The sequence below is a fragment of the Columba livia genome, chromosome 25 (assembly GCF_036013475.1).
Source record: "Columba livia isolate bColLiv1 breed racing homer chromosome 25, bColLiv1.pat.W.v2, whole genome shotgun sequence".
NCBI lineage: Eukaryota > Metazoa > Chordata > Aves > Columbiformes > Columbidae > Columba > Columba livia.
Window position 1 is genome coordinate 1649988 of NC_088626.1, and position 21894 is coordinate 1671881.

General features: G+C 55.7%; 3 protein-coding genes across 7 annotated transcripts in view; 2 read left to right on the plus strand and 1 right to left on the minus strand.

The window, feature by feature from the left end:
- Positions 1–8900, plus strand: part of XPO7 (exportin 7) — a 39248-nt gene extending 30348 nt beyond the window's left edge. For all 4 annotated transcript variants that reach the window (XM_065040903.1, XM_065040904.1, XM_065040900.1 and 1 more), the window contains exons 20-28: positions 350–438; positions 1153–1260; positions 2337–2419; positions 2985–3199; positions 4302–4440; positions 4672–4832; positions 6212–6310; positions 6527–6654; positions 7396–8900. In XM_065040903.1, the coding sequence (XP_064896975.1) occupies positions 350–438; positions 1153–1260; positions 2337–2419; positions 2985–3199; positions 4302–4440; positions 4672–4832; positions 6212–6310; positions 6527–6654; positions 7396–7489 (1116 nt within the window). In that variant the 3' untranslated portion in view covers positions 7490–8900. The remainder of the gene's footprint in view (positions 1–349; positions 439–1152; positions 1261–2336; positions 2420–2984; positions 3200–4301; positions 4441–4671; positions 4833–6211; positions 6311–6526; positions 6655–7395) is intronic.
- Positions 8901–9108: 208 nt separating this feature from the next.
- PBDC1 (polysaccharide biosynthesis domain containing 1) lies at positions 9109–11553 on the minus strand. Its single transcript, XM_065040908.1, has 6 exons — positions 11464–11553; positions 11292–11357; positions 10480–10539; positions 10261–10401; positions 10062–10173; positions 9109–9299 (listed from the first exon to the last, which is right to left on the minus strand). Exons 1-6 carry the CDS (start codon positions 11551–11553, stop codon positions 9190–9192), a joined length of 579 nt encoding a protein of 192 aa, XP_064896980.1. The 3' UTR covers positions 9109–9189.
- A 3168-nt stretch (positions 11554–14721) lies between these two features.
- Positions 14722–20230, plus strand: FGF17 (fibroblast growth factor 17). 2 transcript variants are annotated; one of them, XM_065040905.1, is made up of 5 exons: positions 14722–15290; positions 15465–15501; positions 17109–17286; positions 18210–18316; positions 19128–20230. In XM_065040905.1, the coding sequence occupies exons 1-5, from the start codon at positions 14953–14955 to the stop codon at positions 19416–19418; spliced, it is 951 nt and encodes a 316-aa protein (XP_064896977.1). In that variant the 5' UTR covers positions 14722–14952; the 3' UTR covers positions 19419–20230. The 2 variants fall into 2 exon arrangements, with proteins under 2 accessions (XP_064896977.1, XP_064896978.1); XM_065040906.1 differs by having other exon boundaries at positions 17142–17286.
- The last annotated feature ends 1664 nt before the right edge of the window (positions 20231–21894 follow it).

Genomic DNA, 21894 nt, shown 5'->3' on the forward strand with positions numbered 1-21894 from the left:
ACGAGACAAGTCGATGCTGGAGTGATGGGTGTTTTCCCTTCAGTACATGGGGAAGCAGTGGTGTCCCTGTACGCCTCGGGATCGAGTTATACTTTAAAACTGAAGCAGAGAGGCTCACCTGCCAGCTTTCCTTCTGCTGGGAATAAGATACCCCAATACTGTCACTGCACGGGCTCAAATTAGGGAGGATTTCTGGCACTGAAGAGGAAGAACTGTCTAACCTGGGGCTGGCATCCAGCACAGAAAGGCTGTGTTGCTCTTACGATGGGAGGAAGGGGAAAATGGCTCAGGGCAAGGATAGATCCACAAGCGTGTTATGTTTTAACATATCTTTTTGTTTGCAATACAGAGAACTTTGGTTGGTTTGGTGAGAGACTTGAGGGGAATAGCCTTTGCCTTCAATGCCAAGACCAGCTTCATGATGCTGTTTGAGTGGATGTATCCTTCTGTTGCCCTAAAACTTGAGTCATCGGAGGGGAGAACTCTAGCTCACTGCATCCAAATGCCCTATTTTTTCCTGCTAAATCCTGACTGGGGTTTCTCTTCACTTTTATAGTACTCAGTGTCCTGTCTCTAAGCCTTAGAATAGATTTGACTTGATCTGTCTGCAACCAAGTCAGCCTAAAAACCTGCTCAAAGCCAAACTGTTGTGGTTTTTCCGAGTGGACCTGAAGAGATGTGACCTGTAAAGCACAAAGGCTTTTAATGGGATGTGTGCGTCCCAGCAGCCACAAAAAGCTTTCCTCTTGCTCGCTGGGGCCAACAACAGTCGGTGTCTTTGTCCTCTCGCTGAGCGCATCGCTGCTCAAAGAGCACCGGGGCTGCGCTCCACATTGCTCTTGGCTGGTGAAGGTCAGACGTCTGTGCCGTGACACATCTGTGTATCTGTCTTCCCTTTCAATTTAAACCTTTTGGATTCTGGTTTGTCTCAGTATAAAAAGCATGTATGCAGCTCTTTCAATTGACTCAAGATCTTTATTATTACGTTTTTTGTGATAAAGCGTACCCCAGCAATCAGCAGCTCTGTTTAGCCTTATGAAGTAAGCTGCTTTACAAGGTTCACATACACAAAATACACCTTTTTGGTAGAGGTGATGACCTTTTTATTTTTTTCATAGAAAGCAACCAAGTTCCTTAGCTTTCACCTTGCAGCTACCCATCCTACATGCCGATCCTACAGCGAGCGATTGAACTCTGGTACCATGACCCGGCCTGCACTACTCCTGTCCTCAAACTGATGGCTGAGCTGGTACATAACAGGTATGAGCCTCCAGAAGCTGGGGTTTGTGTCTGTGTGCTGCTTCTTCCTCTGCGTGGGTGTTGGTGCCCAGTTGTGTTGTCTCCACTTCGGTCTGGTGATGCTGTAAAAGCTGCCAAGGGGACAGGGGGAAGCTGGTGTCATTTCAGCAGGGAACAAAATCTTAACAGTTCAGATATCAGCCGTCTCATGACTCAGACCAAGAGACGCGATCAATAAACACTGAGTTTGCTCAGTGTGCGCTTCCAAGGACAGCGCTGTAAGATGGAGGCGAGCGACTCATGTTAATTTTTAAAACCTGGGTTTAAAACAAGCTTCGTTCTGTCTGGCAGCCAGCTGACCACTTTTGCTTTAGAGCATCCGCTCTTTCTGCCAGCACAGAGGTACCTCTGACGCTGCTGGGATAATTCAGAAGCTGTATAATCTGCGGTGGACGGTTGCCAAGACGCTGCTCTGGCTCACAGCCCAGCCGAACGCAGCCCTGTAGGGATGAACCGTTGTTAGAGCTCGCTGGAAGGGACATGAGCTTCAGGCACAGTCATCTGAGAGTCGGCTCTCGGTATTGTCACATCCCACTGGCACCTTTGCAGCAGGACAGTCCTTCCTGGAATACATCTCCTTGTTTATTTCGGAGGTGAACAGGATGAGTGGCTGCGCTTTGATTGTAAGATCTGTTCGCTGTAAGGGTGAAAAAATGCCAAGCTCGGAATTCTTGGTCGTGTTATGAATAGGAGTTAGTCAGCCTGCCCTTAGTGCCGCTTCCGAGATGTGTTTGTGTACAGCAGCCTAGTGACTATTGCCAGGGCAGGATTTCCAGCCTCGCTCTTGTATTCCTGACATCTGTGAAATACAGGCCCTTTCTTCTGCGACAGCAGAGCTCGTCTGTCCCTAAGTGGCCGTGTCCTGCCTGCCTTGGGTCATGAACAGCGGTATTTTACACCAGACCAGGGTGTTTTGCTGAACTCTGGGGAGGAGCGTGTCCCAGTGCACAGCAGCACATGGAGCTGCCGGGTTATTGCCTTTGGTTTTACTCCCGAGTATGTTTGAGCTCTGATTTATTCCAAATCCTTTCCTTCAGATCCCAACGGCTGCAGTTCGATGTGTCCTCACCGAACGGCATCCTGCTCTTCCGAGAAACGAGTAAAATGATAACTACATATGGTGAGTACCCGGCAGGAGGGATCCGCGTGGCCTCGCGCTGCCCTTGACTCCTCCGCTCGCCCGGGGAGCGAGGGCCGGGGCACCTGCCAGCTCCGAGAGCCAGCCCAGCCTGGGAAACGCTGCCAAATGACTTGCTGAATGCATGCTTGGATACAGGGAGATGCTTCTGCTTCAAGTGCTGGGTCGGCAGGCAGAACAGGCAGGATACTTGTTGTGTAAATGAGGAAGAAAGTGATAGTAAGGAACAGGAGCCCAACTGAGCCTCTTGCGAGTGTGTGAGGTGGCACGGGTGACCCCAGGAAGCACATGGACAGCAATCCTGTCCTTATGCTGTCTTGGTTCCAGCGCAAAATTACACGCAGTTGTGTTCTCCTGTGGCTTGCAGCAAAGCCACGCTTCTGTCTTTAGTGGGTTCCACCTTTGGCTGGGGAACAAGTCTCATGGCGCTTGTGTCTGACTTCTCAGTCACTCCTTACGGCTCTACTTTCATTTTTCCTGCACCCTGGGGGAGAAAGGGTTTGAATGTGGTTGCTGAAATACTGAATCCGCTTCTATGCTCATGCAGGAAATCGTATCCTAACGCTTGGGGAGGTCCCAAAGGATCAAGTCTATGCCTTGAAGCTCAAGGGGATTTCCATCTGCTTCTCTATGCTGAAGGCTGCACTGAGCGGGAGCTACGTCAACTTTGGGGTCTTCCGCCTCTACGGGGATGATGCACTGGACAATGCCTTGCAAACTTTTATCAAGCTTCTGCTTTCCATTCCCCACAGTGACCTTCTGGTAAGCCCACCCCTGTGCTAGCAGCATAAACACATAGCGAGGGAAGAGAGGGCTGGGGGCTGAGACAGTCAAGGATAGTTTAATTGTGGAGACAAGGGGATTTGTGCCGCTTTTGGAAGCTCATCTATAGGCACAGACCAGCGGGAAATTTAAGCTCCTGGAATGTGCAGCAGCAGGTGAATGGCGTGAAGGCTGTAACCCCACCAGCCCCGCTGCTCGGCTCTCCACCTGCAGAGTCATTACCAAAATAATTGCTCCTCTACCTGAAAAACACTTCCTGTGAGCGAAGGTTCTTCCCCGTATCGCCGGTGGGCAGAGATTTGGATGCATTAGCAGTTACAGTGCAATGTGCCTGCTGAGGACACCTGAGGAGGGTCTCGCTCCTTTCCCCACCTCGTGTGCAGAAAATCCATTTTGCAGCAGAGCTTTGAGGCCCCGGCAGCGCAGTCCTGCTTGGCAAAACGTCGAGGAGAGAGGGCAGGATCCGTTCCCCCCAAATCTTACCCATCATATTACCATAGCAGGATCTGAAAGAGGTCCTTGCTCTCTCTCTGACTGCGTTCAGCATGTTACTGACCTAATAATTCTTCTCGAGACATTCAGCTCAAATGCAGCTCTTGAGATGGGGCCACTTCACAGGACTCCCAGTGGAGTCCCCCCCAGTCTGGGGGGTCTGTGGCACTGATTGCAGAGCAGATTGCTGAGTCCAGCACTGTGTATTTTGACTTTTGTACGTGATCTGGCACTCTGCACCAACACCTGGAGAGCTGTTCCTATCTCTGCATCTCCAGCACTGGTATTAGTCGCCAAACACTCCCCATTTAGAAAAGAGCAAAGCACTGGGGAAAGATAGTTTGATATAACAGCATTGGGAACCTACTGGGCCATTGTTGCTGGAGCCTGTTTGGAAGGTAGGGGAGAAAGGAGGAAGATATGTTGGCCCGTGAATCATGCTGTGAGAGAGAGGTTGGTTTGGTCTCCTTCCAGGAGATGCAGTAAGCAGTTTTCAGGTGATTAATGAATGGGTTGGGTTAGCAGAAAGCTGTAACCAATGCTTACAGCGTAGCCACAAAGCCTTAGAAGTCTTTTTCTCTCTCTGCAGGATTATCCCAAGCTCAGCCAGTCATACTATTCCTTACTGGAAGTTCTTACCCAGGACCACATGAACTTTATCGCCAGTCTGGAGCCTCATGTAATCATGTATATTCTCTCTTCCATTTCAGAAGGCCTCACTGCACTAGGTAACCACTTCTCTCTTGTGCTCTGGACACGTGCTATTTCAGGCTAACAGATAAATTAACTTTGGGAATGGGTGGAGGAGTGTCACTGCTGTTAAACCTGGAACATTAGAGAAGGTGAATGTGTCAGAGAGGAGGTTGCTGACCCGTTCAGGGTTAGGTGGTTCCAGGTGCATCTGAGCAAGGAAAACACTGGCAGCACCCCAACATCTCCGCTTTGTCGTGTTCCTGCAGACACCATGGTTTGCACAGGCTGCTGCTCCTGCCTGGACCACATTGTCACCTATCTCTTCAAGCAGCTGTCGCGCAGCACCAAGAAGAGAACCACACCTCTGACCCAGGAGAGCGACCGCTTCCTGCACATCATGCAGCAGCACCCCGAGATGATTCAGCAGGTAGGGGCCTTGATGTGGTGAACTCCCCGAGAAGCCCTGGATCTCGTGGCGTGATGCAGTACGGGGGCTGTGTGCTCCCTGCTCTAGAGCCCCGGGCTTTTCTGGAGCAGAAAGGATTTTTTGCTAGTATTGCATCTCTCCTACGCATTCGTCATGTGGTAGGTCTGATTCAAAGCGATGCTTCATGCACGTGGTTCTCCCTGGGCAAGGAAAGCTGGTTTTGCATTTTATATATGAAAGGAAGTAGCCAAAAATGAGATTTGTATTTTTTAGAACCGAAACAGAGTTATTGGCAGTGCTGGTGGTTCATAGGAATGAAGCCAAGAAACACCTCTTTAACCAGAGAGCGTGTGCCGTTCTGCGGCTTTACAACAAATCGGGGTTTGTTTAAATGCCTGGAACAATTCTGTGCACCCACAGCAGAGCCAGCGCCGTGGGGTCCCCACGATTTACTGCGTGGAATTCAGAATATGGCAACAACCTCCCTGTGTCGGGCCCATGTGGAAGTTGGATTTTGTGCCTGTTGGGGCATGTGCTGCCTTGGAACTCCTTCCAGGAGCTTTATTCGCATGTCCAGGATTATTCACTCCTGCCTTCAGAATGGGGTGAATAATCGAGTTTTAGACATCCTGGTGGCACATCTGCCACCGTCCTCAGCACCTCCGATAGACAGAGTTTGCTGGGATTTGTCTTCTCTCCGTGTGCTATGGCAGAGAATCAGACATGAGCCGAGATGTTTTCCTTGCTCAGATCAGGCTTAGCTCAGCAGAGATGTTTTCCTTGCTTAGATCAAGCTCAGCTCAGCACATACCTACACATACCGTGTAGTTTAGATACCTGAGTGTCACTTAATGACAGCTGATTGTGCTCACAGAGGCTTTGGTGCTCCAGAGGGCCCTGTGTTGGGATCTAGAGATCCCTATCTCATAGCAAAACACTTTGATGTGCCTCTCGCCCAGCCATGCTGCTCCATGCGTTTCTGACGGCGCTATCCAGCCTCGCTCGCTGGTGCTCAGTCAAAACATCAGCATGACTCCCACGGGAAGACAGGGAATATTGTGCCATCCTTGTTGGTAGATCAAATACAAAGAAAACCAGGGTTTTTTGTGAGGCTAGAAGCTGTATTTTCTCAGGATAAAAGGAGAAACTCCATCTTCCAAAGCAGCTGGGTTGGATACTGGCTGTGGAAGGGACAGCAGCTCCTCCGTGTGCCCTCAGTGAAGTTCTCCACCAGTTCTTGGGGGCTCCAGGTTCCCTGGTGCTCAGAGCTCTGTAGTTTGAGGTTCCAACGCTGGTTCCAAGGTGAATCGTTGCTCCCGAGCCCACACGGTGCTGTGGGCTGGAAGAACCAGTTTTAAACCTCATTTTTCCTCTTCCAGATGCTGTCGACAGTGCTGAATATCATCATCTTTGAGGACTGCAGGAACCAGTGGTCGATGTCTCGGCCTCTGCTCGGCTTGATACTGCTCAATGAAAAGGTAAATGTCCCGGGAGGAGCTGGTGGGACTTAAATGATGCTGAAGGGGAGGAGATCGGTGTCAGAGCAGAGATGGTGTGTTAAGGGAAGGATGCCCGGCCCTTGTGCTAATTAATCCTTGGCACCAGAAGTCACTTGAAGAGCTCTATGGTGTGTCCCAAAGCCGAGGTGGCTGTTCCTCTGGGGATTAACCTGTTGTCCTCTTGTCTCCCCCCAGTATTTCTCCGACCTGAGGAACAGCATCGTGAACAGCCAACCGCCGGAGAAACAGCAGGCGATGCACCTCTGCTTCGAGAACCTCATGGAGGGCATCGAACGCAACCTCCTCACCAAGAACAGGGACAGGTTGGTGTGGACAAAGCCCCGAGATGTGCTGAGCCTGTAGCCAATGCCAAAATCACAGTTTGAGAGCAAAACGCTGGAGGAACGGGAAACCTCTATCGAGGTTTTGATTGCGGGGTGACAGTAAAACCATGGTGGATGTATTGTTAACCCTCTTTCCTCCCCCTTCAGCCCCTCACTCTCCCCCCTTCCCACTAAGGACAGACGATTGGGAGGGAGAGAAGGACAGAGAGAAGAGAGTTGGAAAAATTAAAAATGTTTTACCCATGCTACCAATAAAAATAGAGAAAAATAATACAAAATATACAAACCCAATCTTAAAAGTCCCAGCAACTGCAGAGCCGGCACACGAAGTCCTGGACTGGACTCTGCAGCCAAGCGGAACTGGATTCAGTCTGTCGCTTGGCCTCAGTTCACAGGGACGACTCGCAAGGTCCTCTCCTCCATAGGGAAAAGGGACGAGATCCTTGTGATCTCCCACTTTTCTATGAAGTATCATGTGAATGGGGTGTTATACTCAGTTGGTCAGGTTTTGGTCACCTGTTTCTCGTTGCCCCTCTCGCGAGATGTGCATCCGTTCTTATCAACGACCTTGCATCCCATTGCTATGTCTCCCAAAACATGTATCTAACTTTCAGGAGAGTGCGTTTAATAAGAAGGCTTTAGCTGACAGGCAAATTCCCTAAAAGAGAGCGTGAATTTTAACAACAGCAGGACAACCTCTAACGCGTTTCTCTGCCTCAGGTTCACGCAAAACCTGTCGGCGTTCAGGCGGGAAGTGAACGACTCCATGAAGAATTCCACCTACGGCGTGAACAGCAACGACATGATGAGCTGACGTCTCCCGGCTCCACCTTGTACAGAGCAGCATCTCTTTGGCCTGGCCCAGAGGGGTTCCCGTTTCCGATGGAAAGAAAAGAGGGCGTTTCTACATCCCTGCTCTCCCCCAGGGCTGGATTGCGGCGCTCTCCTTTGGTTTTTTGGGCCGTACTCCACGTCCCGAGGGAGGAGGGAACAGGAGGGGTTGTTGAGCTCACCGGGCGCTTCTGTTTCCGTGGGAGGGGGTGGAAAAAGGGCATAAAAGCCAAGCGCAAGAATCCAGCATCTCCCTACCCGAATGTCTGCGTGGAACGCCAGCGCTCTGCTGCAGCCTGCCTTGTATAAACATGTACATTTTTTCATAACATTTTGAACAAGGTTTATATTGACTCAGTTTAAAAAAAAAAAAAAAAAAAAGTTAAAAAAAAGGAAAAAAAAAAAAAAGAAAAACAAACAAAAATAGTGTGATTGAACTTTTTACAGAGTCCTGGTGCACCGGTGCTGGCGTGAGGGTTGCGAATGCGAGTGAGGAAAGCGTGTCCTGCGGGCCTGAAGCTTTACTGGGCGAGGGGTGGGTGTGTGAAAGCGCAGAGATCTATTTAGTGACGAGCGTAGAGAGAAGCAAAAACAATTAAAAAAAAAAAAAAAGGAAAAAAAAAAAAAAAAGGAAAAAATTCAACAAATGATAAAAAAAGAAGGCGTTGTAAAATTCCAAATGTATATTTTTTCTTATTAAGCCCCCTGAAATCACAGCTCCCCGTTCCCATCTTGCCCTTGTTATTAGGAACTCGAAGCCATGCCGCGTGGTCTCTCATCCGTGCTTGCTCGTGGGTGTCCCCCGCCCCCCGTAGCCGCTGTCCCCTGTCCCGTAGGGCTCTCCCCCCGCTCCATCTCCTCTTTCTTTTCCTTTATCCCCCCGTTTCAGTGGAGCAGTGGGAAGCTGCGGCCCAGCTCCCCAGAGCCGCTGCAGCCGCCCCGGAGGCTTCTTAATAACAAGGTTTGCCCGGCATGAAGTATTTAACACCCCCTTTAAAATTCATTTTTCAATTTCTTTTCCCCTAAGTCACCATAATCACAGTTTTGGGTATCAAACAGGAAAGCTGATGGGTGGGGGGGAACCTGTTTGCCTTGTACTTTTCCCACTATTGTTGCTGCTAGTCGTGTGCATCCCCTTGCTCAGCTCTACCCACCGACACTCACTCCTTAGGGCTTCAGTTTCTCTTCCCAGCCACCACCTACTCTTAATTTTATTTCCCTTTTTTTTTTTTTTAATTTTATTTTTAAACTTTGTTTTCTTTCCTCTGGCGATTGTGTGTTGGGTCCTGTTTTTTTTCCGCGTGAGCAGATTGCTGGTTGACTTGTAAGGGTGTTTGCTGCATACAGTGTAAAGCATTTGTGACTGCAAATAAAACTTCAATGGTTTCTACTGAGCCGCGTCTGCCTGGGCATCCATCGCTCTCCTGCCTGCTGGGGGGGAAACTCACCGATCAAGTGGGTTTGGAGCGCTTTATTAGATTTTTGGGGGTATAGCGTTCTGGGTTGGGGACTTCGATGGGTGGTCGAGCCAAAATCACAACGGATTCAGCAATAATTATGTGTATTTTTGGGGGTGTTTTAAGGAAGAATCATTTCAAAACCTGCAGTAGACTGACTTTATTTTTAAAAAAAAATGTATTTACAATGTGTAAATGGAGCAGCAGGGGAGTTTATCTCCCATCCTCACCCCGACCCCTCGGCAGCCGCCGGCTCCCTGGCCCGGCCGTAGACAACGCTGTTCCAGCCCTCCCTGTTCCGAGCGATCTCGATGGCAAAAAACTGGATCCTGGTGGCTAAAAGAATCACAGAATCCCAGAATGTCAGGGGTTGAAGGGCCCTGGAAAGCTCATGCAGTGCAATCCCCCCATGGAGCAGGAACACCCAGATGAGGTTACACAGGAAGGTGTCCAGGCGGGTTGGAATGTCTGCACAGAAGGAGACTCCACAACCCCCCTGGGCAGCCTGGGCCAGGCTCTGCCACCCTCACCCCAACAAGTTTCTTCTCAAATTTAAGTGGAACCTCTTGTGTTCCAGTTTGAAACCGTTACCCCTTGTCCTGTCACTGGTTGTCACCCAGAAGAGCCTGGCTCCATCCTCCTGACACTCCCCCTTTAGATATCTGGAAACATGAATGAGTCCCCCCTCAGTCTCCTCTTGTCCAGCTCCAAGCCCCAGCTCCCTCAGCCTTTCCTCACCCGGGAGATGCTCCACTCCCTTCAGCATCTTCATTGCCCTGCGCTGGACTCTCTGCAGCAGTTCCCTGTCCTGCTGGAACTGAGGGGCCACAGCTGGACACAATATTCCAGGTGTGGTCTCCCCAGGGCAGAGCAGAGGGGCAGGAGAACCTCTCTGATCTACTGACCACCCCCTTCTAACCCACCCCAGGTACCATTGGCTTCCTGGCCACAAGGGCCCAGTGCTGGCTCATGGTCACCCTGCTGTCCCCAGGACCCCCAGGTCCCTTTCCCTACACTTCTCTCTAACAGGTCATTCCCCAGGGGAGAAGATATAAGAACTGAAAGAGCGGATCCATGGGTCCAGCCTCTCGCACCCACCGAAGATGCTGTTCTCCTCCGTGTAGTCCTCGCTGCAGTCCAGGCGGAGCAGCGTCCCGAAGTTGAAATCCTCCACCACCCCCTCGAATTTGAGGCAGAACGGGCGCCATTTCTGGGCAGGAAAAAAACCATCAGCACCCCAAAAACCGGGGGAAGCGGTGGGGGGAAGTCATGTACCCGCCCCTTGCTGCCCACCCACCTCCTTGGCGGGCTCCGACTTCAGCTCTTCTGGGTCGAGAACGTCGATTTTAAGATCCCGGAAGGTTTTCCTGAATTCGCTGTAGATTTGGTCGTCGACTTTCGTGAGGTTCAGGAATTTGGGGTCGACGGAGGAGATGAGCTACGAGGGAAAGGTAAAGAATTAACCGGGACCCCCCAAAAGTCCCCCCAATCACAGGACCCCCCCCATGGGACTTACGTTGAAGTAGACCTGGGCGTGCTGATGCGCCTTCATGGCCCAGGCCAGTTCCACACGGGGCTGGGGGGCACGAGCAGGTTTGGGGGGTCTGTCCCTCCTCGGGGGGGTCTGTCCCTCCCAGGGGGTGTCTGTCCCTCCCCGGGGGGTCCTCTCCTCCCCTCGGGGGGTGTGTGGGGACAAAGGGAATGGGAATGGCTCGGGGGTGATGCTGTGGGGGCCTGGGGGGGTTCAGGGACGATGCTACAGACCTGCAAATCCCAAAGCCCCCCCACCCATTTGTGTGGGACCCCCAAGCTGGGAGGTGACACCCCCTTGATGCTGGGGACACCTCAAGGTTAGGACCCCTCTCGTGGGGCTGAGACCCCCTTCAGTGTCAGGAACCCCCCTTGCGTTGGGACCACCAAGCCCCCTCCCCGGTATTGGGACCCCCCAGGGGCTGGGATCCCCCATCCCCTCGCAGCACTGGGACCCCCCGGACTCACCCCCCAACCAGGGGTGCGATTCCCCTCCCAGCACTGGGACATCCCCTCCCCTGGGGCTGGGACCCCCCAAAACCGGGGACCCCCCTCCTAAGGCTGAGGTCCCCCTAGAACTGGGGACCCCCCTGTGCAAGGACCCTCTCCGTGTGTGGGGACCACCAACCCTCCCCAACACCGGGATCCCCCAGGACTGGGAACCCCCCGACAGTGCGATCCCCCATTCCCCTCCCAGCACTGGCACCTGGGGCTGGGCCCCCCCAAAACCGCCCCCCCCCAGGGCTGTGCCCCCCTCCCGAGGCCGGGACCCCCCGTTTGTGCCGCCCCCAGACTCACATCGTTCCCAAAGGCTTCGGCCGGCAGCGACAGCGCCTGAGCGGCCGCGGCGACATCGCCGGGTCCCTGCGCGGGGGATGAGGACAAGCTGCTCAGGGACCTGCGGGGTTTTGGGGGGGAACCCCATCCCCTCTGTGTCCCTCCCCCAAAACCGTGTCCCCCCCTGTCCCACCAGCCCCGTGGCCGCCATCGCTGCCGGAAGCGGCGCCGCGGCCCCGCCCACGCGCGCGTGCGCCCACGGGGACACGGGGAGGGGACACATGGAACACATGGCAACGTGGGAACCCGCGGCGGGGACGGCAGGACACGGTGGCACATGGCAGGACACGGTGGCATATAGCAGGACACGGTGACATATGGCAGGACGCGGTGGTCCACGGCAGGACACGGCGGTACATGGCAGGACACGGTGGTTCCACGGCAGGTCACGGTGGCACATGGCAGGACGCAGTGGTCCACGGCAGGACACGGTGCTACATGGCAGGATACGGTGGTTCCACGGCAGGACATGGTGGCATATGGCAGGACATGGTAGTCCACGGCGGGACACGATGGTTCCACGGCAGGACACAGTGGCACATGGCAGGACACGGTGGCATATAGCAGAACACGGTGACATATGGCAGGACACGGTGGTCCACGGCAGGACGCGGTGGCACATGGCACACGGCAGCGGTTCACAGGGCACAGTGACACATGGCAGGACTGTGGTGACACAGGGTGACACACGGCAGAAGTGTCAGGGCACAACCCCAGAATGTCAGGGGTTGAAGGGCCCTGGAAAGCTCATCCAGTGCAATCCCCCCATGGAGCAGGAACACCCGGATGAGGTTACACAGGAAGGTGTCCAGGCGGGTTGGAATGTCTGCACAGAAGGAGACTCCACAACCCCCCTGGGCAGCCTGGGCCAGGCTCTGCCACCCTCACCAGGAACAAGTTTCTTCTCATATTGAAGCAGAACCTCTTGTGTTCCAGTTTGAACCCATTACCCCTTGTCCTATCACTGGTTGTCACCGAGCAGAGCCTGGCTCCATCCTCCTGACACTCCCCCTTTCCACATTGATCCCCATGAATGAGTCACTCCTCCAAGCTCCAGAGCCCCAGCTCCCTCCTTTCCTCACACGGGAGATGCTCCACACCAGGTGTCACACGGCAGGACCCCACTGGTGCCAGGGACTGGTGTCCCCAACAGCTTGTTCCCAGAGGGGACACCCCCGTCCTGGCTGGGACTCGCTGGTGACACTCGGTGCATGGGGATTCATCTTCTCCTGTGACAGCTGTTGGGGTGGCAGGTCCCCCTGCCCGGGACCACATCACCGGGGCACTATGGGACATGGGGACATGGCACCGAGGGGCTTTGCTCATTAACGGGATGGGACTCTGGACTCATCACACACACCTGGGAGGATTAATTGCCCTGTGAGAGCTGCTGCTAATTAAGAAAGTGTGCTGATTGGGTGGGTGGGTGCTGACCCAAACTTCTGGGACTCCCCACCCCTTATCCCAGCCGTCCCCTTCTCTCCAGAGCAAAAGTGTCCCCTGAGGACACCATGGCAGGAGCCAGCGGGATGTCCCTCTGTGTCCCCCGCTAACCTCAGCCAAGGGGGGTGAATAATCATCGCACAGGATGGGGGGAACCCGGGGAGGAAGAAAGAGGCTGGTGCGTGATGCTGAGCTCAAAAAGGGGGGAGAAATCCAGGCACAGCTTGGGCTGGGGGGGTCGAGGAGCCAAACCAGATGTGGGGCGGTAGGATGGGTGTGGGGGTCCCGTGGGTGCCCCCATCTCACGGCAGGGTCAGCCCGTGGTGCCCATGAGACCCTTTCACCTTCCAGGTGCAGAAGAGGCTGGAAAGCTGCTGGTTTGGTGGTTTTCCTTCCCCAATAAAGGATCATTTCCATTCCTGGCTCTCTGTGCTGGGGATGGAGGGGCTGGGGGGGTCCATGAGACCCCTCTGCCTGGGCACCATCCTTCCCCTGGGGCTGGGGGGCAGCAGGACCCCCCAACATACAGTCCTGCGTAGGGGAACAAGTGTTGCCTGTGAATAGGAGACAAAGGGGGATTAAGGAGCAGCGGGGAGATGATTATAACCCATTGACCTGGCCTTGGTCTGGGGGCTGCAGGTATTTGTGGAGGGTCTGACCCCCCTCCAGGAGCATGGGGGGGTGCTGTGTCTCAGATTGGCTCTGAGAGGGGAGCTGAGCCCCCTGCAAAGCCAGGCTTTAGTCTACTCCAGGTGTGGGGCAGGAGGGGGATAGCAGGGCTGGGGGGGGAGCAGAGTGCCCCATTGGGGATGCCAGGACGGGGATGGGGGGGACAGGGGGCCACACACATAAAGCTTTGACAGGCAGCCCTGTCCCTCCAGCCTTTCCTCGCCCTGCAGGGGCTGCTTGCACAAGGCAGCCCCCCCACCGCTGCGGTGACAGCTCCCGGGACCCTCTGCCCCAAACCGGGGGGGACACTCCGGGGGTGATGACAGCTCCACTGCCATCAATCATCCCTGCGGAGTGGGGACGGAGGCACAGCCCGAGGGATGCTGAGCCCTGGGGTGGGGGGGACCTGAGCTGGGGGATGCCGCGTTTGTCTCTATTTGGGGCTGCGAATTGTTATTTTGGGGCAGAATTCCTGGCCCAGGAGGTGAGAAGGCAGCGGGGAAGGTCTAATTGGGGTCGTTAGCACTGAATCGAGCCCCCCCGCCCTCCGGTCGCTGGGGGTGTTGGTACCCGCTGAGCTCCATGGTGAGGCCTGACACCCCTTGTGCTGATGGGGAAACTGAGGCGCGAGCATGCGGGTAAGTGGTTTCTACACTGAACCCCTTGTCCTGTGTGCTCCCGCTCTGGGACACCCCACAGGGCTTTTACCCCCCAGGGCATCACCCCAGCGCCTTGGGGGGTATTTATAAGGCACTTAGCACCGCCCTCCTCGAGCAAACGGGGTGTGGAGGGGCACACAGCCCCCACCTCCTATGGGACGTGACACCCAATGGGGCAGGGGAAAGGGGGAGCTGTTGGTATGGGGGGTTGTGACATGGTCTCTTAGACCCCCCCCAGCACTAAGCCAGCTGTGGCGCTTTGCTCTGTGTGACACCTGGCACCTCGGTGAGAGGAGGGTGACAAAATCATCCCCCGTGCCAGCGTGTCCCTTCCTGAGCCCCTGCAGGGCTTGTCCCATCCCTGGTACCATCGCCATGTCCCACAGCATGCTCCCCCCATATTCTGTACCCCACAGCATCCTCCTCCCCACCTCCCGAACCCCACAGCATCCTCCTCCCCATCTCCCGTACCCCACAGCATCCTCCCTTGAGGAGGCAGGGGGCTTCCCCACCATGCATGATGGGGACACCCCAAGCAGCTGGGCCCCCCCTACCTCCCCCATCCCCTCCTCCAGGTCCCATCCTCCTCCTCCCCTCCGCAGCAATCAGGAGAGGTTCAGCCCCTCTTCACATGGGCTCTCCCCCCATGTAAAGGCTGCACATCCTGCATCTCCCATCCCCAGGCCGGGATCTGGGGGGTGCCAAGGCTCGATGGGGCGGGGGGCTGCTCCGGGGGGTGGCCGCCCCTACCCTGCCCGCATCCCTCTGTCCCATTAGGAGCCGCAAACCGGGGAACTAACCCAAGGCCGGAGGCTGATGGGGTGGGGACGCAGGGGACAGGATGGATCTGGATGTCCCCAGGGTGTAGGACGTGCAGCCCCCAGGGCTGGAGGTGGAGGAGGAGAGGACCCGACCCCGGCTGCCTCCCCCATGCTCCATCACCACCCCACAGACGTTGGCATCGCACGTGGCTCCACCATCGCGGCGACAGCCGGGGGGTTTCTCCCGGTGTCGCCTTCGCCCTCCCCAAACGCGGGGGTCACAGGAGGAAGGAGGGGACGGGTCGCTCGGTGGCGGGGAGGGAGGGCAGGTTTGCAGCGAGCCCTGTGGCCGTGCCGGCCGTTCATGCCGCTGGCCGGGGGGCTTCGAGCAGCGCCATGCAGCCCATCAGCCTGCAGAACCTCTCCATGTAAGCCCCGCACTCCGCTTGTTGCGGTTCTTTTGCAACTCGGGTTTATCAGTAGTTTTATTCTTAGTGCATTAGACACAGCTGTTCTTTGCGGGGGGGTGGAAAAAGAAGAGAAAACAACTAACCCCGTACAAACCCCCACCCCGTTTCTCTCCCTTTTGTCTCCCGCTGCAGATGTTTCCAGCTCCTCATGTTCTCCTGTCAGACCCAGGTACGTGGATGTGTTTTACTAACCCCGTCCGCTGTGCCATCCGCCCAGCTAACCGCTTGTTTGGGGGTGTCCTTTGGCTCTGGTGGGGGGGCTTTCCTGGTTTTGGGGACCGGTGCGTGCCCACCCTGAGTGGTACCCAGCTCTGGGCAGGGGAAGGATGCTCAGAGCGATGTGCCCATCAGCACCGGCCTCGGGGCTGCGATGGGTCGGTACCGGGGTATCCGCAATGGGGAAGCACATCCTTCCCGGACCCCCCCGTCTCCCCACCAAGGTCAGCGGGGAACCCTCCCGGGCAGGCGATACATTTCTTGCAGCTCTGCCTGGGGAAGGACGTGCCAAGTCCATCAGCCTTGAGCTCCGGGGGCCAGACTCTGCGGCCGAGGCCGCTGTTGAGGGGGTTAACGGGGCAGAGCGGGGTCCGGTCCCCCCCACCGGCGGGGTGGTGTGGGGTTTGACACCCCCTTCCCCTCTCCCCCCCACATCTCCTCAGGCTGCACCGTCCCTTTTTGTGCGCTTTAGAAAGGCAGCGGCTATTAAAATGCACTGTTCCATATCAGCACCCTCTGCTCCGGAGCCTGAACAAAACCCCTGTAGCTGCCTGTCCCAGCAGCCTTAATACGTGCTTGGGACCTTTTTTCTTGTTGGTTTTCTTTTTTCCCCTCTTTTTTTCTTTTTCCCAAGGTAAATGCTTTTAGTTCTTTGAAAATGAGAGGGAAGGGAAGCGCCTTTGATGGCAAGGGGCTGCCCACCTCCTCGGCCAGCCCCAAAGGCTTTAAAGTGGATCCTGGCAGGAAATGAGTCCCCAGGCACACACAAAGGTTGGGGGGTGTGGGGGGGCAGGCAGTGCACCCCACCACCCCACTGCTCCCCCCTGCACGAGCAGCCAGGGCTGGGTCTCCTCGTGCCCCCTTGGCACCCAGCGAGGTGACGCTGCAGCCGGGGGATGCAGGGTGGCTGGTCCCCGCACCCCAAAATGGGCAACTGGCTCCCAAATGGTCATGGGACAAGCTCCTGGGGGGGCAGCAGGACATGTCCCCCCCACAAGAGCATATCCCATAGCCCTTTTGGAGCTGGACTTTGGGATGGCTCAGCCAATATACACCGAGACTAAACCGAGTCTTCTCTTAAGATGCGTATTGGGAAGTGCTGGTCGGAGTGCAGCGTGGGGATGGGGGGGCGATCACCAGCGCTAATCCCCCCCTCTCCTCAGCTCATCTGCACTACTTAGCTGCTTCTTACCATCCAATAACCCTGGTGTGTTTGTGTTGCCCTGTCAGCCTAAGCCATGGAGCTGCTTGGGGTCCATGAGATGTTTTATTCCTGCAGTGCACAGCCAGGGCGGGCTGGGGGCTGCTCTGCCCCTGGGACACCCAGCCCGGCTTTATGTGGGTCTCACCCCCCACGAGAGACTCAGCGGGTGTTTTTTAAGCTCAGCCCATGTGTCCCAGCCCATCCTTGGTACCTGCCCAAGCAGGAGATGCTGCTGAGCACCCATCCGGTCCTGGGACACGCTGGGAGCAGAAGTGGCTCTGGGGTCCCCACTCCGCCCCCTTTGCCGTCTGCTGTCCAAAACAAATTTGATTTTATTTTTCCCTTTGTAAACAAAGGGGGAGAATCAACCGTCTCCTAATTTTAACCAGTACGTGAGGGACCAGGGGGCCGTGAGTGACCAGCTGAGCCGGCGGCAGATCAGGGAGTACCAGCTGTACAGCCGGACCAGCGGCAAGCACGTCCAGGTGAACGGCAAAAGGATCACGGCCACTGCCGAGGACGGCAACAAGTTCGGTAAGGGGCTGGGATCCCCCCGGAGGGCTTGATCTGGGACTAACTTGTTGGGAAGTGTCTCTTCCTAGAGGAGTTTTGCAGAGGGATTGTGGAGAACAGTCGTCAGGGAGAAAGGTTTAAATTGCCCCAGCTGGCTGGTTTTGTACCTAAAATAACTCCAGGGAGTTTTAACCATCCAGCCCTGACCTGGAAGCTTCCAAAAATCATGCATTTCTCTAATAGCACGCAGCGTTTATAAGCCCTATATTTAGGGCTTTTGCTTTCTAATCTCTTCCCGGTGTGAGACAGACAACTATTCCCCAAGGAGAATCACCTGATGCCGGCATCAGCATCTTAAATATCCACAAATACACGGGTTTGCCAAGGAGCCAAGATGCCAAGGTGATGGGCACCACAGCACCGCAAAGGCCAGGCTGGCATCTCCAGCACCGGAATGCTTTGGGAAAGGCTTTGCAAAGGCTAATTCACCACCTTTCCAGTTTTTTCCCCCAATTCTCACTATCAGGAGCGCAGGACCCACTGGGGTCATCGGTTTCAGTGTCAGCTCCCAACCTTTGCAGCCACGGCCATGTCGCAGAGACACAATGAAGACGAGGACAATTAACCCGCTGGGTGCTGGACTTGGTCTGGCCCTGGAGAACCCATTGAACCGCCAACAATGCGGATGCACCGGGGCGGGAGGAAGGGGCCATTGCTTTCATCAAACACCCGGTTTGACTCTGCTGGGTTTTAACAAAAGCCCTTTAGCATCATGGCTGGGGAGCATCCCCCTGCAAGAGCATCCTCTGGCCCCACGGGCGACGGGCAGGGAGGGATGCTGGGGCGGCAGGGAGGAGGGGATGGGGGTGGTTTGGGTACTGGTAGCTCATGGGGAGTGTCACATCTCCCCCCGGGACACTGTCCCCTTGTTCATTCCCCTGCAGCCAAGCTTATCGTGGAGACGGACACTTTTGGGAGCCGCGTCCGCATCAAGGGGGCCGAGAGCGAGAAGTACATCTGCATGAGCAAGCGGGGCAAGCTTATCGGGAAAGTGAGTCCCAGCGTGTCCCCGTGTCCCCAGAGCAGCCAGGATGCTCAGCCGGGCTGGTCCCCATGTCCCCAGTCACAGGGGCCATGGGGGGCCTCTTCATGTCCCCCCAAAAAGCTGCCAGTCCTCCTTCTCCTCCATCACAACCACGGGATGGTTTGGGTTGGAAGGGACCTTTGAAAGATTATCTAGTGCAACTTGTAAGGTTGTGAGGGGCTTCCACTAATGCTCCGCACCCCTGAACTCATTAATGCTTATAAATACAGAAAGGGTGAGTGTCAGGAGGATGGAGCCAGGCTCTTCTCAGTGACAACCAGTAATAGGACAAGGGGTAATGGGTTCAAACTGGAACACAGGAGGTTCTGCTTAAATATAAGAAGAAACTTGTTGGGGGTGAGGGTGGCAGAGCCTGGCCCAGGCTGCCCAGGGGGTTGTGGAGTCTCCTTCTGTGCAGACATTCCAACCCGCCTGGACACCTTCCTGTGTAACCTCATCTGGGTGTTCCTGCTCCATGGGGGGATTGCACTGGATGAGCTTGCCAGGTCCCTTCCAACCCTTCACATTCTGTGAACTTCCACAGAAATTGTGAAAGTAGGTTTTTTTTTAGAATTCCCTGTCTATCCAGCCTTTTTTTGCCCCCAGCAAAGCACAAGGAGAAGCCCCTGGGGAGCTGGTCCCGGTGCTTTGGGGTCTGTGTCATGGCAAACATGGCAGGAATAGGGTGCCAATGGGGTGCCAGCACCTCGCGGATCACATCCCCAAACCCCCAACCCCATCCCTACGGGTGCTCACGGCCCCTTTCCCCCCCGCACAGCCCAACGGCAAGAGCAAGGACTGCATCTTCACGGAGATCGTGCTGGAGAACAACTACACGGCGTTCCGCAACGCGCGCTACGAGGGCTGGTACATGGCGTTCACGCGGCAGGGCCGGCCCCGCCGCGCCTCCCGCAGCCGCCAGAACCAGCGCGAAGCCCATTTCATCAAGCGGCTGTACCGGGGGCAGCTGCCCTTCCCCAACAACGCCGAGCGGCAGAAGCAGTTCGAGTTCGTCGGCTCGTCCTCGCCCACCCGACGGACCCGCCGCACCCCCCGCCCACGCACGTAATGCCCGGACTCATCCCCCTTGCCAGGCTCTGCCTTCCTCATCCTCGCAGCCTTCGGCCTCGCCGGGCTCTTCCCTTTGTCCCGGCGCCCTCCAGCACTGGTTCTTCCCTGCTTTTTTTCTTCTAAAATGCTCTATTTTTATACTTTATAACCCCACGCTGGGGTCCCTGCATCCCTGGATCATCCCGTGGTACCCGCTTTCACCACCCGCTCGCCTTGGCAACCCCTCGGACACTTGTCCCCATGCCACCTCCCTGTCCCAGCAGACGTCCCTCTCGGTGCCGGGGATGGATAGACCAGCTATGAGAGTGCGGGATGTCCCCACCAGAGCACAATGTCCCCAGCCCTGAGATCAGTGGGATGACCCCAGCCCTGTGGTCAGCGGGACGCTGTCCCCATCCCTGCGAGGGATGCATGGCACTGCGGGCAGCCGGGTGATGGGGAGTGTGGGGTGTCTGTCCGTATGTCTGTCTGTCCGTGCAGCTTGGAGGGTCCCTGGGCACGCAGACCCTGGGCCAGCACTTGTATCCCCATGGCCATGGGGTCTCTGTGTTATTTATTGGAGGGGAAGGTCTGTGCCCTCTCTGGTGGCACAGGGACACATGTGGGTGCCCACCAGGCTCCTCTGGCCAAAGAGAAACTGCCTTTAGGTTATTTTTATTGGGTTTTTTTGAGGGGTTGTTTGTGTGTTTTCGCAAGCTCCGCTGTTTCCTTTAGGAGTGGCTTTAGGCCTAAATATTTAGACTTTGGAGTTTATTTGTGTAAAGGAGGAAGCCCCAAAGCAAATAAAAGTGAGTGTCTAGACTGCTGGAATTCTCATTCCTGTGATGAGGCTTTGCCGCGGGTTTTGTACCTGCTGGAACGGGGGGCACAGGGACCCCAGATGTTCACGGAGATGCTGGGTGGCGGGAGGATGAAGGTGTCCATTGAGGGTGACACCCCGTGTCCCCATTCCTCTCTGTGAGCCCCCGGTCTGTGTCCTGGGGGTGTCCCCTGCATCCCAGTGCACAGAGCATCACCCTCAGTGTGGTACCCAGAGTGGTACTCAGGGTGGTACCCATTGCTCCCCGCACCTGGGGCCACTGGTTGGGGTGTCCCCCCCCATCCCTGAGCTCTGTCCCCCCAAGCCCGTGCCATCCCACCTTCCCCATAATTGCTTTCCCCTCTGACAATGCCCGGGGAGGTGGCGGCCGGCCGGCGGGGAGGATGTAAGAGGATGTAAGAGGATGTAATCCCTTCACCCCCAGCCCCTACAAAGCCCTGCCAGCATAATGCCGGGAGGGGGGCACGGTTCGGGGGGCCATGAGGAGAAAATTATAACAGTTTGAGTTAAATGAAGCTTTAAAGCAGAAGAGAAATGCAACACCCAGCAATTACAGCCTAACAATGCACCCGGCGCTGCCTGCCCAGGTGTGGTGGGCAGGAATTAACAGAACTACACGGGTAATTTTTTCTCCCCCCTCCTGCTCCCTTTGGCCCCACAGCCCCAGCTCCTTGATTCTGCAGGAATTCGAGACATTCTTGAAAGGAGAAAGGAGCCGACAGGGTCTGGACCCTCCCTGTCTCCACCGCCCCCTCCCCAATTTAGCCCAAGCTTCAAAGGTAGAGGAGTTCCCTTTGTGTAATCTCCGCTTTAATTTTTCTCCATCCTTTTTTTCCTCCCCCTCCTTCTCTTCTCCTTCCCAAGCCCTTCCTCTCTTTTCTTTCAGGGTTTTCCCCTTCCTCCCCTCTCTTTCTTCTTGACCTCCCGGGATATAAAGGGCTCAGGAGGGTGAGTCCTTTTTAATTATGGCCAAGGAAGAAAAAAGGAAAAATTAACTTTACACGGCTTCTTTCTTGCTTTTTGAGGTGAGACCCAGGGCGGGGGGTGGAGGTGGGGACAGGAATGTCCCCCTGTGCAGAAAGTGCACTGGAGGGTGTCCCCCCCACCGCAGCCGTGGGATGGGGATGCTCGAGGGGGGTTAAGATGCTGAACAGCTCCCCAGAGCACCAGCTTTGCTGCAGAGGTGATTGGTGTCAACCCCATGGAGCTGGTACCCCCAGGGTCCTTGTCCTGACAGAGGGTTCCCACGAGCATCACTGGGGTGGCAGGGGCTGCTGTCACTGGTCTCCTTCAGGGTGATGTCCCCTGCAAACCCAGCAGCACTGTGGTGGGGCACCGGGGGAAAATTTTGGGTCAGGCAACTGCTTCCTAATGAGATTCAGGGGCTGCATCCCCCCTAAAAGGCTCCTTGCCCCCATCCCGCAGGGCAGCGAGGCTCAAGGATGCTCCTGCATATTCTCTATTGCTCAGTGAGTTCAAAGGATGCTCTTGCCCATCCTTCCTCACTCAGTGGGGCCAAAGGATGGTCCTGCTCATCCTCCATTTCTTGGTGAGACTGAAGGATGCTCCTGCACATCCTCCATCGCTCCGCGAGGCCCAAGGAGGCTCCTGCACACCCTCCATCGGTTGCGGCGGAGGCGGTCGCTGTAGCAAC